At 31.8% G+C, this 16,608-nt stretch overlaps 2 protein-coding genes across 2 annotated transcripts; both read left to right on the forward strand.

Moving 5' to 3' along the window:
* The first annotated feature begins 5,694 nt into the window (after positions 1-5,694).
* Positions 5,695-6,180, forward strand: LOC126670801 ((S)-8-oxocitronellyl enol synthase CYC2-like). Its single transcript, XM_050364626.1, has one exon. The coding sequence runs from the start codon at positions 5,695-5,697 to the stop codon at positions 6,178-6,180; it is 486 nt and encodes a 161-aa protein (XP_050220583.1).
* Positions 6,181-6,186: 6 nt separating this feature from the next.
* Positions 6,187-16,459, forward strand: LOC126670817 (uncharacterized). Its single transcript, XM_056104537.1, has 6 exons — positions 6,187-6,427; positions 6,472-6,621; positions 7,302-8,974; positions 14,685-14,776; positions 15,214-15,244; positions 15,674-16,459. Exons 1-6 carry the CDS (start codon positions 6,187-6,189, stop codon positions 16,457-16,459), a joined length of 2,973 nt encoding a protein of 990 aa, XP_055960512.1.
* The last annotated feature ends 149 nt before the right edge of the window (positions 16,460-16,608 follow it).

Genomic DNA, 16,608 nt, shown 5'->3' on the forward strand with positions numbered 1-16,608 from the left:
CAAGCTTCGTATGCTTAGAAAGAAAGAGTACTTAACATAGCTGGATTTTAAATTTAAGATGAATGAATAGAGTTGCTTTTGAAGAAGAAAGTGCAAGCAGTAAAGGGAAGAGATGATACACGAGTTGCACACTGATCAATAATGAAAGAGAAATGAGTATTGAAATTTGTGTCAAAAAGTTATGAATGAGACATAAAATTATTCAAATTTTCTACTTTGCACTTACCACACACGGCACTTTTACTTTTCACCAATATATTATACAATAAAATATTTGTATGACATACCTATATAAATAAATACAATTGTTTTTCTGTAAACGGTTGAACCAGCGGTTAAACCGGTTGAACCGGTTCAACCTCGAACCGTTAGCCTCACCGGTTCTGTCACCGGTCCGGGTTTTAAAACATTGATATATACTACACAATACATTTGTAGTGAACGTAATTCCTATATTACGTTCTAGAAGCTGTAAAGGGAAAGATAGATTATTATAAAGGGAAATCGATGTGGAACATCGGCACTTGCATTTGTATCTGACGTAGTACAGAGTGTCGGAGAAGTCGATATGGTGGTTACAGCAATAGAGAATTTTGAATTTAACTGAGATGTTGGAGATATGAAGAGAGAAGAGATGCAACAGAAGAATAGTCTGTAAATGACAGAAAATGACAGCAATACAAATCTGAAATATATCCAATAAGTATAAAGAAAGCCGTTAATAGTCGCAGAGCGTATAATCTAGAGTAAGACTTACGATTTTATGAAAATGTTGAAAGTTTTTATGATTTTTGAGATACAATTGTGCTCAGACATCGCATATGACATTGCATAATCACGATAGGAATGCATAAGAAACTGATTTTCAAAATGTAGATCATGCATCATGTCTTTATAATGACAAAGAAAATGCAATTTCGAGCAACTCCTTGGTGATGAGAGATGTCATCACTCTGAGCTACAATTGTACTAACGATTTTAAACGATTTATGAAAAGTGGTTTAGAAAGAGCTGCGCAGCCAAAAGAAGTTTTAAACTTGTTTTGTTCAGTAAGTAAACTCGGATATAAAGCCCTGCGATGAATAATAAAAGATTCTTACTAAATAAGAATAAGAATTGTAAAATAAACCCCAATAACGGAATAAAGCCATGTTAATAACCATTGCCACAAGGCTAATGAAGCTAAAAGAGTTATCGTCGGAAAGCATACGCAGATAAGCTGCAATGCATTGGCAATACTTAAGGATACAATAATTATCCATATGATAGAATGAAGAATGAAATGACAGAGAGTTGTATTAAAAGAAGAAAGTATAACGAATACATAAGAGTGATGGATATATGATTATTTTTATGTCAAGATGAGTAACGTAGCAATCAGAAGATTTATTGGAAGAGGGAGATTAAAAGTGTGAGAACAAGAAGAGGATAATATGAATGATGAACATCAAGTGATATTTAAAGGATGTATATAACCTTATCTGTATTAGTGTTTGAATATACAGAAGAAGAAAGAAGAAGAGATACAAATAAATCAAGAAAGATAATAATGTTACATGACTGATATGAAGTAAAGTTACTAATATCAGCATTGAGAGTTATAAGTTGTGTTAACAGAAAGGAGAAAGGTTAAGTGTAAAATTCTAACATAAGTAGAAAGGCACACGTATAGGCGTACGTATCAGTAAATATAAGGATTGCGGATATTATGAAAGGAAGTATAATGAGAACACTCATATACCCTTGGGATTTAGTAAGATAATTAAAGAATATAAAGTTCTAGAGATACGTCAGAAGGATTATCAAAATAGAACAGCAATAATGGAGCTATTATAAACGAAAGAAAGATATAGTGAATACAGTAAGTAAAGAATAAAGTGATACTTTATTGCTATTGGACGGATAGGAGTGAAGTGTATTTGAAAAGCCATTATGTGATAAGAATGAAAGATGATACCTTGGGAAATGAGAATGAAGTTATGAAACCAATCGAAAGTAAGAGGAAGAAATATAAAACGAGAAAAGTTCTCGAAAAGGTTAACTATTAAAGAAGCCTATAAGATTCTTAAGAGGTCAACGAGAATAAGGAATTAGGATGTAAAGAAGAGACAGTTTTGACTGATAAGTCAATAAGAGTAACTAGAGAGAAGGTGAAGGAGATAAGAGAATGAGGATACGAATAATATCGGTCAAAGAAAACGACTGTACAAGTCATATGACAAAAAGTAACGTGAAATGAAACGTTTAAGATAACAGCGAGGGATGAAGATTCACAATTGTCAGAACAACATGAAGTTCACGATAGCTTAATAAGGCAAAGGAAAGAGAAATGGTAAATAATAAAGAATGTATCAGGCTCAGCTATATGAAGAAATAACAAGTGTGTTAGATAAAGTGCAGTTCGAGAAAGATTGGTTATGAAAAAATGAGGTGTCAGACAATGATAGAAAAGAGTAAGAAATGACAAGAACCAGTAAGAAAGGAAAGTGATAATTACAGATGACAGTAAAGATCATAACTGCAAGTTATGATTACAAGAGAGAATATTCGTAGGAATATGCATAAGGTAAGTACATCATTAAGATGAAATTAACACGTCGTGACTATTCACGTACAAAGAAAACTGGTAGCAACCTATAACTACTTAGAATGAAATGAGATGAGAAAGCATTAGGTTATGATTAGTTATAACCAGGTAATGACACAAAGATTATGATGTTAAGGATGCATCTACATCTACATTATTTTGGAAAAACGACAGATGAAACAAAGATGACAACGAGAAGATTCTCAACTAAACAGCAGTAAGAAGCTATGGTGAGCAAAATAGAAAATCGATTAATGAGATCACAGCTATACGTAGAAAGTTAGTAGTTTAAGTAAAAAGAAAAGCTGCGATAAAAACGTAATTAAGATCCCAACAAGTTTTAGGAAAATTCGAGGACGAATTTTTATAAGGGGGGAAGAATGTAATACCCCAAATTATTTAATTGTTTAATTGGACCACGTGTCCAGTTTTGAGTTGCAGAAGTGATGATATCGAAAAATTTTCCGACAAATAAGTTTTAGCAAGTCGGTTTTAGAAAAGATAATTACGGAGAAAATTTATATTATATTTCAATTCTAAAGTTAGAATTGGAATTAAATGGAAAAATGGCGAGAAAGTCCAAAATAAGGTATAGGGACCAAAGTGGTAATTTAGCCACTTTGAGTCGGAAATGGAAATTTTAGATTTTGACGGGAAAGTATTAATATCGAGCTTCGTATTATTTATCGGGGATAAATAATACGTATAAGTCATAATAAAAGAAGTTAACGATTTAGCTATGGACTAAATCGTACGATTGAAAAGTTTAAAGGATAAATGATAAGAAACAAAAAGAACAAGGACCAAAGTGAACCTTTAGCCAAGAAATATAAGAAACCAAATTTAAAGAAAGAAGATCAGAGAAGGATCGAGAGAAAACAGAAAGCTATCGTCGATTTCCGTCGTTTCGCCGCCGTTTCTCCGTTCGACGTCCGATTCGAGCGATTCAAGCGGCGATTTCTTCATAATTGAAAGCTCTATCATCTCCGGCCATTAAATTAAGGTAAGAGGTCGGGTTTTGGCATGAAAATGATGAGTTTGTTGGCTGTTTTGGTTAGGATTAAGTTTAGGTTGAAATTTGACGTTTTTGAGGTTATTATGGCGTTTTTGAAGAACCGAGATATGGGTATTGAGTGTGGGTGTGTGAAGCACGTCGGGGTTGTGGCGAAACCCCGGAAAACTCTATTTCCGGGGTTGTGCACGTGGTACACGACCGTGCACCACGGGTGCACGAACGTGTACTATAAGTACACGGACGTGCACCTAGCAAGGTACACGATCGTGTACCTAAAGTACACGAACGTGCACTTTTCATGGTGCACGAACGTGTACTGGAAGTACACGAACGTGCACAAGTGAGGTGCACGAACGTGCACTTGGATGCACGATCGTGTACCCACCGAAGGGCACGCCCGTGCACCCTGACTCGCCTCCACGCGTATGCAAGCTGTAATTGACCTAGGTGTTTGATGTTTTGAGTAAATTGACTCTAAAGGACGGGTTTCGGACTTTGAGAATCCTTAATCTCGAGATTAGCTTGACGTTTTAGATAAATAACAATAATGGAAAACGTCAAAGACATTAGGCGATTCTCAATTATGAGATATGGTATTCGCTAAGTTATCTCTACGACTAGAGATATCGAATACATAAGTAAGTATAAAGCGAAACTAAATTTTAAAACTTAAAAGTATTATACGTATAAGAATGCGAGAATCACGTCTAACTATTAACGATTTGTCAGACGTGTCAGCGAGTAGTGGAGTCAGTAGAAGCGGACTAGCGAGAGCGTACTATCAGATCGATCATATCATTACTTGGATTGCGGTCACTGTGAGTTGTACTTTTACTTTCATGTATTATATGTTAAAATTATTTATATAAATCTATATACTGTTTTCACGCATCGCATTATATATATACTTGATTGAATGTTATATGTTTATTTAATTTCTATATACGAGAACTAGTATGCGATCCGAAGAAACTAGCTACCTATTGGGTGTCAATAGGCTGTGTGATCACCAGTATCGAGTCAGTCTAGTATGTTTGCATTTGAGAAATGACTTGACACAGCTGGGAGCTGTTGATGATTATGAAATTTACGATTGGGTATATAATTTGATACGAGTGAGTGCTCGGTTACGGTGTAGTCCGGAGTCCCCGTATCTAGCGGCTGGGCCACCAGCGAGTTGGACTCGCGATTTATATTTACGATTGGGTTGAATGATAATGATTATTCGAGAAATGTGTCGCATGCTAGGATATTAGTTTCGTACGGATCAAATACGTGTTTAAATGTTTCATATTATTGTTTTCTTGAAATGCGATGCTATGTTTTTATACTAATACTGTTAGTAAATGTCAACTCACTCAGTATTTCCCCAAATACTGACCCCTCACCTTTGATGTCTTTCAAGTGCTTAGCTTGTGGACTTAGCTAGAGGCCAATTTTGAAGTCCAGAAGTCAGCTGTATATGTTAGTTTCTGACTTCTAGGAATGCTGCAGTAGTGGTCCTGTGTCAACAGAATAGTAGCCTAGACAGCAGTTCATTTTTGTTGTATATAATAACTGCTGTCATTGTTTTATATGCTTTTTGATAGGCTACGTGTTTAGTATATGATCCACGGCCCCAGATGCCGGTGAGATGTTTAAAACACTAACTGATGTATATAGTACCGCGAGGCCAGTTCGTACATGGTACGGTAACTAGAGCCCGCGAGGTTTTGAAACAGTTAGTGTAAATGTATGATTATATGTTATATATGTATATTTGCTTTCGTTGTTTGATATTGTTTGTTTATATTATATTTGCGAAAAATTAAAAGTGATTTTAGGCTTGCTACGGGTTCGGGAGCTACCACTCCCGTTCCCTAGCGCCGGTTGCGGCTCAATATTTTGGGTCGTGACACCATTGGACTTGCTATTATTTACTATTGGGCTTTGGGATTAGAGCTTAGACTTGAAAATATTACCCTATTTTTAGCCTTTTACACGTGTACCATCTATATTGTTATCAATGCTCTCCAATGTCTTAAATGTGCTCAAATCTGCAACTCCTTCAAGATTCAAGCACATAACTTTACTCACAGGTATAAAACATTATATGGGTCCAATATTCGATCCTGAATTCGAAAACCAGCTCGTTCATCAGGATCCTCCGTTCGTAGAGGATTTGCCTAGGCTTCCATATCCGAATTTTTATTACGCCCTCGAAGATCTAATAGCATCATATTTACCTTCGATTACATATTTTGTTCATCGATCCTCGATAATAATGGGCGCATCTTCCAGGAGTTTGAATAATACATTGGTAGCCCTATCTGTGTATGCAACAATTTGCAAATACAAAAAGTTGCCCTTTAAGTATCCTGGCAGCAAATACACATGGGAGCATTTCTGCGATATGTCGGATGCGCGATTACTAGCCGAGCAACAAATATGGGCGGCGATCACGGATAAAGCGAAGAACCAAGCTTTTAATTGCACGAATGGTGATTTTTTTACTTGGAGGAGCTTGTGGAAGGTGTTGAGTGAGATCTTTGATGTTGAGTTTGTGGAGTTTGATGAGAATGGTAATGAGTTTGATTGAGCTGAAATGATGAGGGATAATGGAAATGTGTGGGGCGAGATTGTTGAGAAATATGGACTATTTGAGACTAAGATTGAAGATATTGCTTGCACTAATGCGCTTAATGTTGTGTTGAACTTTAGGTTTCAACATGTTTGTAGCATGAATAAGAGTCGAGAACTAGGGTTTCTAGGATTTGCTGATACATTCAAGAGTATTCGAGTGTGGGTGGAGAGATTGAGGGACATGAAAATCATACCATCAACAAGTTTATTAATTAATGGGTGATTTCTATGCTTTGATCGTATGCAGGCAGTTATAATTTAATAAACGATTTAATAAAGGATGTACTTGAATTCCTGGTTGTTTCTGCAAACTCTTTTTGTTTTTTGGCTAATCCTTTGAAAAATCCCACTTTTCAGCTCCAATTCATTTGCATCCGACCATACAAAATTACCAATTGTATACAAATCTTCAGTTTTATTTATAAAATTTTATGAATTCTATTTAATATTTATATAAATTCTATTTAATATTTATATAATGTAAATAACTATAATCTCCCTTTATCTAAATTGATATGTGCTATTTTATTTTCTTATCTCAAATTACAAATATAATATTTTGTAAAAAAATAAAAATTATTATTATACAAATAAGAGAAAATAAGATCAATTAGTTTTTCAAATTAATTAAATTTTTTAGTATTTGTGTGGGTAATATTAAGGGTTAATTACATATAAAATCACCACTTTTATACGAAATTGCAAAAATAACACGACCTTTAAAACGTGGCAATTCAGGGCACCACCTTTCATTTCTTTTCAAAAATAACACGGGCACATTTTTAGTGGCGTTTTTGCTGACGTGGCATGACACGTGGCACTTCTATTGAGTGTACAAGTCAGCAAAATTTTATCAAATTACGCGCCCATGTTGTTTTTGAAAAGAAATGAAAGGTGATGCCCTGAATTGACACGTTTTAAAAGTCGTGTTATTTTTGAAGATTTATATAAAGATAGTGATTTTATATGTAATTAACCCTAATATCAATTTGAATGGAGGGAATAAATTATGAGTGTTTGTTATAAGGTGGTGAAAATGACTGAATTAAATAAGTTGTGTATTTTATATATTAGTAGCACATGAACTGATACATGCATTGAAAAACCGTCGAGAAGGCAACTATTATGATTTAGCGTTGAAATTGGATATGTCCAAGGCATATGATAGGGTAGAATGGCAATATTTGAGACATATGATGACAGTGTTAGGATTTCCTCTTGTGTGGATCGCTTTGATTATGGAATGTGTTATGACTGTATCATACTCCATCATTATTAATGGTGAGCCTAGGGGGTATTTTCATCCATCGCGTGGTTTAAGACAAGGTTGTCCGCTATCTCCTTATTTGTTTCTATTCTGCACAAAAGGGTTTAACAACCTTCTTCACCAATATGGAGTAAACAATCATCTTCATGGTCTGCGTATTAGTCGAGCTTGTCCTCGAGTCTCACATTTATTTTTTGCAGATGACTCACTAGTATTTTTCAGAGCTTGTTTAGAAGAGTGTGATCAATTTATGGAAATACTGCAGTTGTATGGAAATGCTAGCGGACAATTGATAAATCTGCAAAAATCAGCGCTATGTTTTAGTAAAAATACACCGGCTGAACTGTCTAATATGATTGTTCAAAAAATGAAGGTTGGAAGTGTGGGACTTGAGGATAAATATCTCGGGCTGCCATCTTTAGTATCACGTTCAAAAACAGAAACATTTTCAGAAATTAAAGATAAAGTGGCTAAGAAATTACAAGGATGGAAACGAAATACACTGTCATTTGCAGGAAAAGAGACCTTGATCAAAGCAGTTGCTACATCTATGCCAGTCTATACAATGTCATGTTTTTTATTGCCTCAATCGTTATGTCAAGACTTAAGTAGACTAGTAGCACGTTTTTGGTGGGGACAACGAAATTCAGAACGGAAAATTCATTGGCTTAAGTGGCAAAAAGTTTGTAGGAGTAAGTACAGAGGTGGACTTGGGTTTAGAGATTTTCAGGCTTTTAATATTGCATTATTAGCAAAGCAAGGTTGGCGTCTTATAAATGAGAAGAATACATTATTGTATCAAATTTATCGCGGCAAGTACTTTCGATCTACTGATTTCATACACGCTTCTATAGGAGGAAGACCATCATGGGCATGGCGTGGATTATTAGTGGGTCGTGATGCCATTGTTTTAGGACTACGGTGGCGGGTTGGTACCGGAGGAATGATTTCGATTCGTGACGATCCTTGGTTACCAACAGAATTTCCATTTAAGCCTTGTATATTGCAGAATGCCCCAGCAGAGGTTCAACGAGTTTCAACATTGATATTATCGGCTCGAGGAGAGTGGAATGTGGAATTAGTTAAAAAAACAATTTCAGAATCTGATTGTGCTGTGGTCCTCTCTATCCCGGTGTCAAAGAGTTTTACTGCAGATAAGTTAATTTGGCACTATACACGTAACGGGATCTTTTCGGTTAAATCATGCTATCATTTAATATATGATACATGTTTGGACATGGAATTACAAAACATGGGTAACTTTGGCTCGAGTACAATTAATTCTCCAGATTGGAAATTTTTGTGGACACTAAATTGTCCTCCAAAACTAAAACACTTCCTTTGGAGAGCTTTGACGAATTGTCTTGCAGTCAAAATGAATTTGTTTCGTCGTATGCCAAGTGTGGATCCGATATGTCCTGTCTGTACTCAAGATGAGGAAATTATAGTACATTTATTTGCACTATGCTCAAAGGCTAGACAGGTATGACCTCAACTTATAGTTATAAACATTAAGATTAATTGCTTTTTTCAATACTTTATTATTGTAATTTATATGGTCCTTCTGTTAGTGATATGCACTAGGTCAATCATGTTTGACCATGTTTTGACTTTATCATTTTATTATTTATTGATTGGCAGTTTTTATCATTTTATATTAATGATTAAAATACTTGAATGGTTAATTCTTTCTAAGGTCATCGAGTATGTGACTTGATAGTAGAACCCTTAGGTTTAATAAAAGAATTATATACCATCTATCCCTAGTCTTAATAGAACATTGAGACTATTATGATGTTGACTGATGATTATGTTTTACTAATCATGTATATGAGATATTAAGTCAAATCATAGGTGCTATTTGAGAAATAAGGCACTGGATGACCCACTGTGAGAATACTACATAGATCACTGTCATAAGTAATTCTCATTACAGTTCTATTAGTATAATCCTTTGACCTTGAAATCATCATGGATTTCTACATAGCTATTTCATATTTTGATACAGTCTTACATTATCTTTAACAGGATAATGGAATAGATTGTCATTGGATATGAAAGTAACTATGTGAGAAATGTGAGTGACTGAGAAGGAATTTGTCCCTCATTTATTTGAGTAAGATATCTATGGGCCCCTTGAAGAAGATAGACTGAAGTAAATGCATGGCCATGCTAATTGATAATAAGTTATCATTTTCAGTCTACTTAAGGTCAAGAAACTAATGATTGAATGTTATAAGGATGACATAACTATGCCTTATATTCAATCTGGATATCGAGAGACAAAGGGATTAAAATATTATTGTAAATGGTTAAATCGGATTATCGATATTCATATAACTTGGGTAGTCATAATGTCTTGCTAGAGGCCACTTATGACTTGTGGGCTGAAATAGGGATTTCGAGCCTACTGCCAACGTTATATGAACCTACAGGGTCGCACACTAAGAACAGGCCAAAAACAGTTATGGGTTGTACAAGCCCAATGTGATTAAGTGATTAATTATATATATATATATATATATATATATATATATATATATATAATTCGAAATATATATATATATTAATAAATATATATATTAATTCGAAATTTAAGGATAAGTGTTTTCCTTAATTTATTATTTTTTGGAAGATAATAAATATAGTAATTAATATATATGGATAATTATCAAAAAAGAGTTTTTGATAAACATAAGCTTGTAGAATTGCAATGAGATTGAAATTCGAATTTGTCTCAAACCCTAGTGTTATTTATCACTATAAATACTCATTAAGCAGTTGGTTTGAGAATCACGAAATTCATTATTCACTAAATCACTAAAATTCGAAATTGCTTGTGAAGCAATAGTGCTAGCACACAAGCACTAGTTTTGGCTAAGGTCTGTTCGTGTGGATACTCGTAGAGGACGCGTTCTTTTGGAGGCGTTTCTGATCCGAGGCCAGGTATCACCAAAGTGAACCACCTCCTTCCTTCCTACATTGCTGTTGAATTCGACATACAAGTAAGTAATTGTTCTGTTTAATTCGAATTACATGGATCTTGGTTTGGGTTTTTAGATAAATTTTTGAAATTCCGCTGCGTTATGAACCAATAAAACCCAACACCTTCTAGGTTACAAATATGAATAGCCTACTGTAGGAATTAAGAAGAAATCATGAGATGTGAAATTAGAATTAGCTTTGGAGTTAAATATGTATGCTTTTGGGTCACACATATACATTTCAATATACCATTGCTAGATGGGCTACAAGTACAAATCTATAACTATCCAGGCTCCCTTCTAGTAAGAATAATGTGTAATATTATGATGTCAATTAGGCAAATTTTATCATTTTTATCCAAACTATAGAGACTAGGCAATTGGTAAGCTAGAGAGATATGAATAACATTACTGTATTAAGATAAATGGCCAGAACAGCTCAATGAAACAAAAAATGCAAAAAATCTTTGTGCTCAACTATTTTAGGTTTTGAATTTGCCTTATGCAAATACAAATAAAATCTTCTCACATCAATGGAAAAAACAAAATCCAAATGTCTGCTCCTAGTTTAAGAATTATGAAAATTGATTGATTAAACTAATAAGGAAGAAAAAACATTACAGATATAATAGCTACTAAAAGATCCCTCCAATACCAAAAAAGTTAGGTTTACTATATAAAATCCTAAAATTTGTCCTCTCTATATGCAAAAAGACAAGAAAAAAGATCTCAACTTTTAGAAATGCTTACACTAAATTTTCACCAAAATAAATTAAATAATTTAAACTCTATCACTACAGCCCTTCATATGCTACAAAACCAAAACCAAAATCAAATCTTTGTTAAATATCAAATATGAATGCTTTTGATCAGATCTATATTATCTTTGCTATTTTAAATAATTCAGTAGACACCAAAATTAGAGAATAAGAAAATATCTGAAAACAGATCCAAAATAAAATCAAACATGAACAAAAGTCTACCTTTATTGCAAAATAACATAATCAAGAACTATTCTTTAAAAAGGAATTACGGAAGAAACATTCCATAAGACGGAATTAAAGTGATAACTGACGGGATTTAAACCAATATTGAGTTGGCAATTAAAAGGAAATAGATGCACAACCATACACATGGAAAGAGAGAAAAATGAAATAAGGAATTTTAGTGATGATGATCAAACAGTAGTGAATAAAATTAAAATAAGGAAAATAAGATCAACTGATAAAGATGTCGGTTTTAACAGGATCTAAAACTTGAGTAGTGCTAAATCAAAAGACTATTTTAATCTCTTTGATAGGTGGGTAAGATACACTAAATAATAAAATTAGGGAAAGAGGGGGGGTAAGTTATTAGTTTTCAATCTGCACATGACATTTAAAACTGGATTAAAGTAATAATCAATCAATCATATGAATAATTACATGACAGATATAATGTGTTGCTTGTGCTCAAGAGTGTAAATTAATATTATCTTATAGGTTTCAAGATTTGCATTTATAGATATACTTAATTGTTCATAATATTGACAAGTGTGTATTATCTACTGTTCTGTGCCATGTACATTGAGTTCCTTTTATATCTCCAGTTTTAACACATAGAAGACCTGAAGAGTAGTCCTTTCAATTACATGTTTACTAGTTTTAACCCGTGCGTTGCACGTTTTTTATTTAATTTTATTATTTGTCATTAATTTTTAATTTTACATTGTAATTAGCACTTGTTTGTGTTTATATCTTTTTATTTTTATTTGGATATAGCAATAAATAAAGAATAAAATGAAATTAAATAAACAAAATAGTACCTTGAATTTTTTAAATCTGCCACCATATCAAATTATTACCTTATTATTTGTCCATCTACCTCACTAATATCATTTTTAATGATAAAAAGATAGATATTTTAATTTTAAATATAATACAATAAATGGACATATTTTTATAGCTATCTTAATATATTAAAATAATATTCCAATATTTAATATCTTGATATTTATTCATGACATAATAAGCATATTGAAGAACATATTTTTTATTATTCTTCTAACATTTATTCTTAATTTTTAGAATATCTTTTATTTCATAAAATATTTATCATCTCTAAATAATTAGAGTATTAAATTTTGTACATGTTTAAGGTTAATTAAACATTTATAATATACATAATTATTAAAAATAATTGTAAATATACTTTTGGAAGATTTTAACAAACTTGTCTTTATATTCATCAATCCATAATATGGTATTGACAATATCTAATTTATGTTTATGACAATTAATAATATATATTGTTTGATAAACAAAAAATACTAATTTGTCAATTTAAACATTAATTTGTTTCACTAATATGTTTTTTAGTTAATAACTGTATATTAAATTTAGTTTAGTATAATTCAATAAATCCAAAATAAAATATGGTAAAATGTGAAATTCTCACTCCACCAATTAAATTGAACATTTTTATTACGTATAATTACTTTTTATGAATTAATCACTAAATTAAAAACTATAATATTGGTTTAGTAATATTAATATATAGAGCAACATATATCAAAAATATAATTCTTTTTTTATGTTAGGAGGTGTAAACTAATAATTAAGGGACATGATATATAAACTGATGCAGTGGGATTAAAAAATGATTTTTTAAACGGAAAAACAATATAAAAAATGATATATTATAATAGAATTTCAATTAATACAATTTTGCGTGAATTTTCTCATTTCATTTTTCTAAATTTCATTACATAAAGAATTTTATTTTTTTTCTCCAAAAAAATTGTGATATTATCACAATTTTAAAATGCAATATGTTATACAAAACTTAATTTAAAAGAAAATGAAAAGTCAAAGTCATTGGTATGTTAAGTTTTACTCCCTCCGTCCCATTAGAATTGTCCACTTTGCCTTTATCACACAATTTAAGAAAAGCAATTACTACCTCCGTTCTTTTTTAGTTGTCCATTTAGCCAATATTGCACATATCAAGATAGTGCTTATTTTGTCTTAATTTATAAAAGAAAATACTAATATAGCCCTATTAGTTAATAAATGCATTTTAAATTAAAACATAGGGTCATTTATTAGGGATGGATAAACTTGGAAGATAAGTAGCTAATATTATATAGAATTACTAAATGGACAACTATTTGTAAACAAATAAAATTGGCTAAATGAACAACTAAAAAAGAACGGAGGGAGTATTATTTATAGATTTTATAAACTTTTTCTTATTTTTTTTGTCATACCCCTATTTAATATAGAGTCCACTTACTATTTACTTCTAATTTACTCATTAGTGGATCTTTTATAGGGGTAATATAAAAAAATTATGTGTAAAAGTTAATTACTTTTTAAAAGTGGACAAGAATTTTGGGACAAAAAAATTTCTCAAAGTGAACAACTCTATTGGAACGGAGGGAATATAATATAAGAAAGATATAAATGGATAGTAGTTCTTTTACAGATATTTAATTACCAATTATTGCAATATGATCATAACTTAAAATACAATGTTAATAATAAAAGGCATAAGAATGACAAAATAAGCAAAAATAATAAAACTGTAATTTGATCATTTAATGGCCAAATCCAATTTAAGAATATAAATAACAAATAATTGTCATAATACAAATATTGTCAGAACCACTAAGCATTAAAAATAAAATTAACAATTTACTATGAAAGAAAAATCAGAATTAGTCATTCCAAACGTTTAAGAATTTTAAAAAGAATATCTTGCAATTATAAAATAGAAAAGAAATATAGCCTCTCATTCCATAAAAAATAATTCAGAAATTTATTGTCACCATCGCAAAAACAAATTAAGAAAGTACTATTATCTTGATCTTTGATTACATATGTTTAATATGCTATTTGACCACAATTCTGACTCATATTGTCGGTTGTCTCGATTTTTGACGATAAAAAAGACTTATTAACCGCATAAAATGGAGATGTTCATTAAAAAAAATCAACAACAACCATTGTCGTGATTGAATCCGTTGAACATTAACGATAGATAGAAAGATCATACAAATAATAAAGAATAATACGATATAAGAGCGAAATATAAAAAAAAAACTCTGCAAATCTAATGAATTGACGAATAAGAAATAGAATTTTGAATTTGTTAATGAAAGTGTATAAAAAGATATGTATATATACAAAAAAATCATGAAAAATAACGGAATAAAACTATTGAAAACAGACTCTTGAATATTGCATTTATAGTGAGATAATTAAGAAGGAATTATTTGGTGAAATTGGTAAGTGCATGGTAGATGAAGAATCAAAAAAAAAGTAACCGGAAATAATAGCACTACTTGCCAAATTATCCAGTCAATGCTTTGGTTAACTATTCAAATGTTGAGAAATTCTTAGGTAGACTCAGTCCACCACGTCATCTGTAGACTAACCTATCATATTTTGACACGTCATTAAAATAATGGCACTATCGTAATATTACTATCCAAAGGTGTAAACAAGTAATGAACAAAATTACGATAGTGCCATTATTTTAATGACGTGTCAAAATATGATAGGTTAGTCTACGAATGACGTGGTAAACTAAGTCTACCTAAGAATCTCTCTCAAATGTTAGTAATTAACATTTATAACCATTAAGACGATGTTAAATGAAAGAAATAAAAATCATGTCATTAAATTAATAATGTTTCCATAACTCTTTTTTTTGTATGCACTTAATGGTTGACGTTTTTTTTCTCATAATTTTCCAGATTTCCTTTAATTGTCTTTTCCAATTACCAAGTAAATAAGTAATCTATTATATTAGTGCAAACAGATTAAATGTTAGCAATTAATTATTTTCATATTAGAAAGGAATGTTAAAACAATTAGAAAGAATAAAGTATAAGAACCAATTATAAGGTGGCAAGTGTCAATTAAAGGGAGAAGATGTCCTGCTTTATATATATATAGTAGATTTTGGAGCATATGTTGCTTTTTATTCTTTCCTATTTTATTAAATTAACAACACGTTTCTTTTTATGCTAATTTGTTTATTCTTTAAATCGCAGAGACAGCTATTATGGTGGAGTAGAGTTGATGTTCTCATCAACTCTTAATATTTATATAATTGGAATTATTTCAAGCAATAATTTAACTAGATAGTAAATTATAATTCTTTCATTAGATTTTATTTCTAAAATTTCATATGTGGTTTTTTTTAATATACAGGTTTGGTTTGAATCGATTTTCGGATTACATTCAGAATTATTGCCTCATAGCTCTTTTGTAGAGTGGTGGAACGCGTTAACGCAAAGTTTGCTTCATTTGGGAAGAACTAAAGAAGATTTGGTAATATGTGTTTTTATAATATGGCAAATTTGGAAAGCGCGTAATGAAGCGGTATTTCGAAAAGACCATTGGCCAGCATCGTTGATTATCACAAAAGCGTCTGCAGACCAACAAGAGTATATTTTGGCAATAAAAAAGACATCTGCAATACACAACAGGCAAAGTATTTCCATCTCTACATGTGTCAATAATTCTGTTTGGTTACCGCCACCGATTGGATTTTACAAAGTCAATTTTGATGGTGCTATAGATTTGAATAAACATATAGGGGCTATTGGCTTTGTAGTTCGTGATATTACAGGTAAAGTCATCTTGGCTAGGGTCCGGCGTTTTCCTAGTGTAGTGAAGCCATATGTGGTAGAAGCGCTGGGATTACGAACATCAATGGAGGAATTGCTGCAAACAGATTATCATCATTTAATTTTTGAAGGTGATTGTCAGGTTCTTATTAATGCAGTTAATTCCTCCTGTACCGACGACAGAGATGCTGGAGTGGTCTTAATTGATATCATTAGCCTAATTTTTCAATTCTCAGAAGTTAGATTTCAGTATGTCCGTCGTGATTGTAATTGGGTGGCCCACATGGTGGCCAAACAAGCCCTTCTCGATGACTGCTTCTGCAGTAATCATCATTTACTTTTAGACTGGCTCTCTCAGTTATGTTGAGGAGTCACATATTCTGTACTTTTGACACTTCTATTAATGAAGCATTTGCCTTTGGTAAAAAAAAAATAAAAAAAATAAGTAAAAAGAAAATGGGAATTTAGAGGCTGTCACAATGAGTATAATAGTGGTGTATGTGAGAATAACAAGAC

The sequence above is a fragment of the Mercurialis annua genome, linkage group LG1-X (assembly GCF_937616625.2).
Source record: "Mercurialis annua linkage group LG1-X, ddMerAnnu1.2, whole genome shotgun sequence".
NCBI classification, from domain to species: Eukaryota; Viridiplantae; Streptophyta; class Magnoliopsida; order Malpighiales; family Euphorbiaceae; genus Mercurialis; species Mercurialis annua.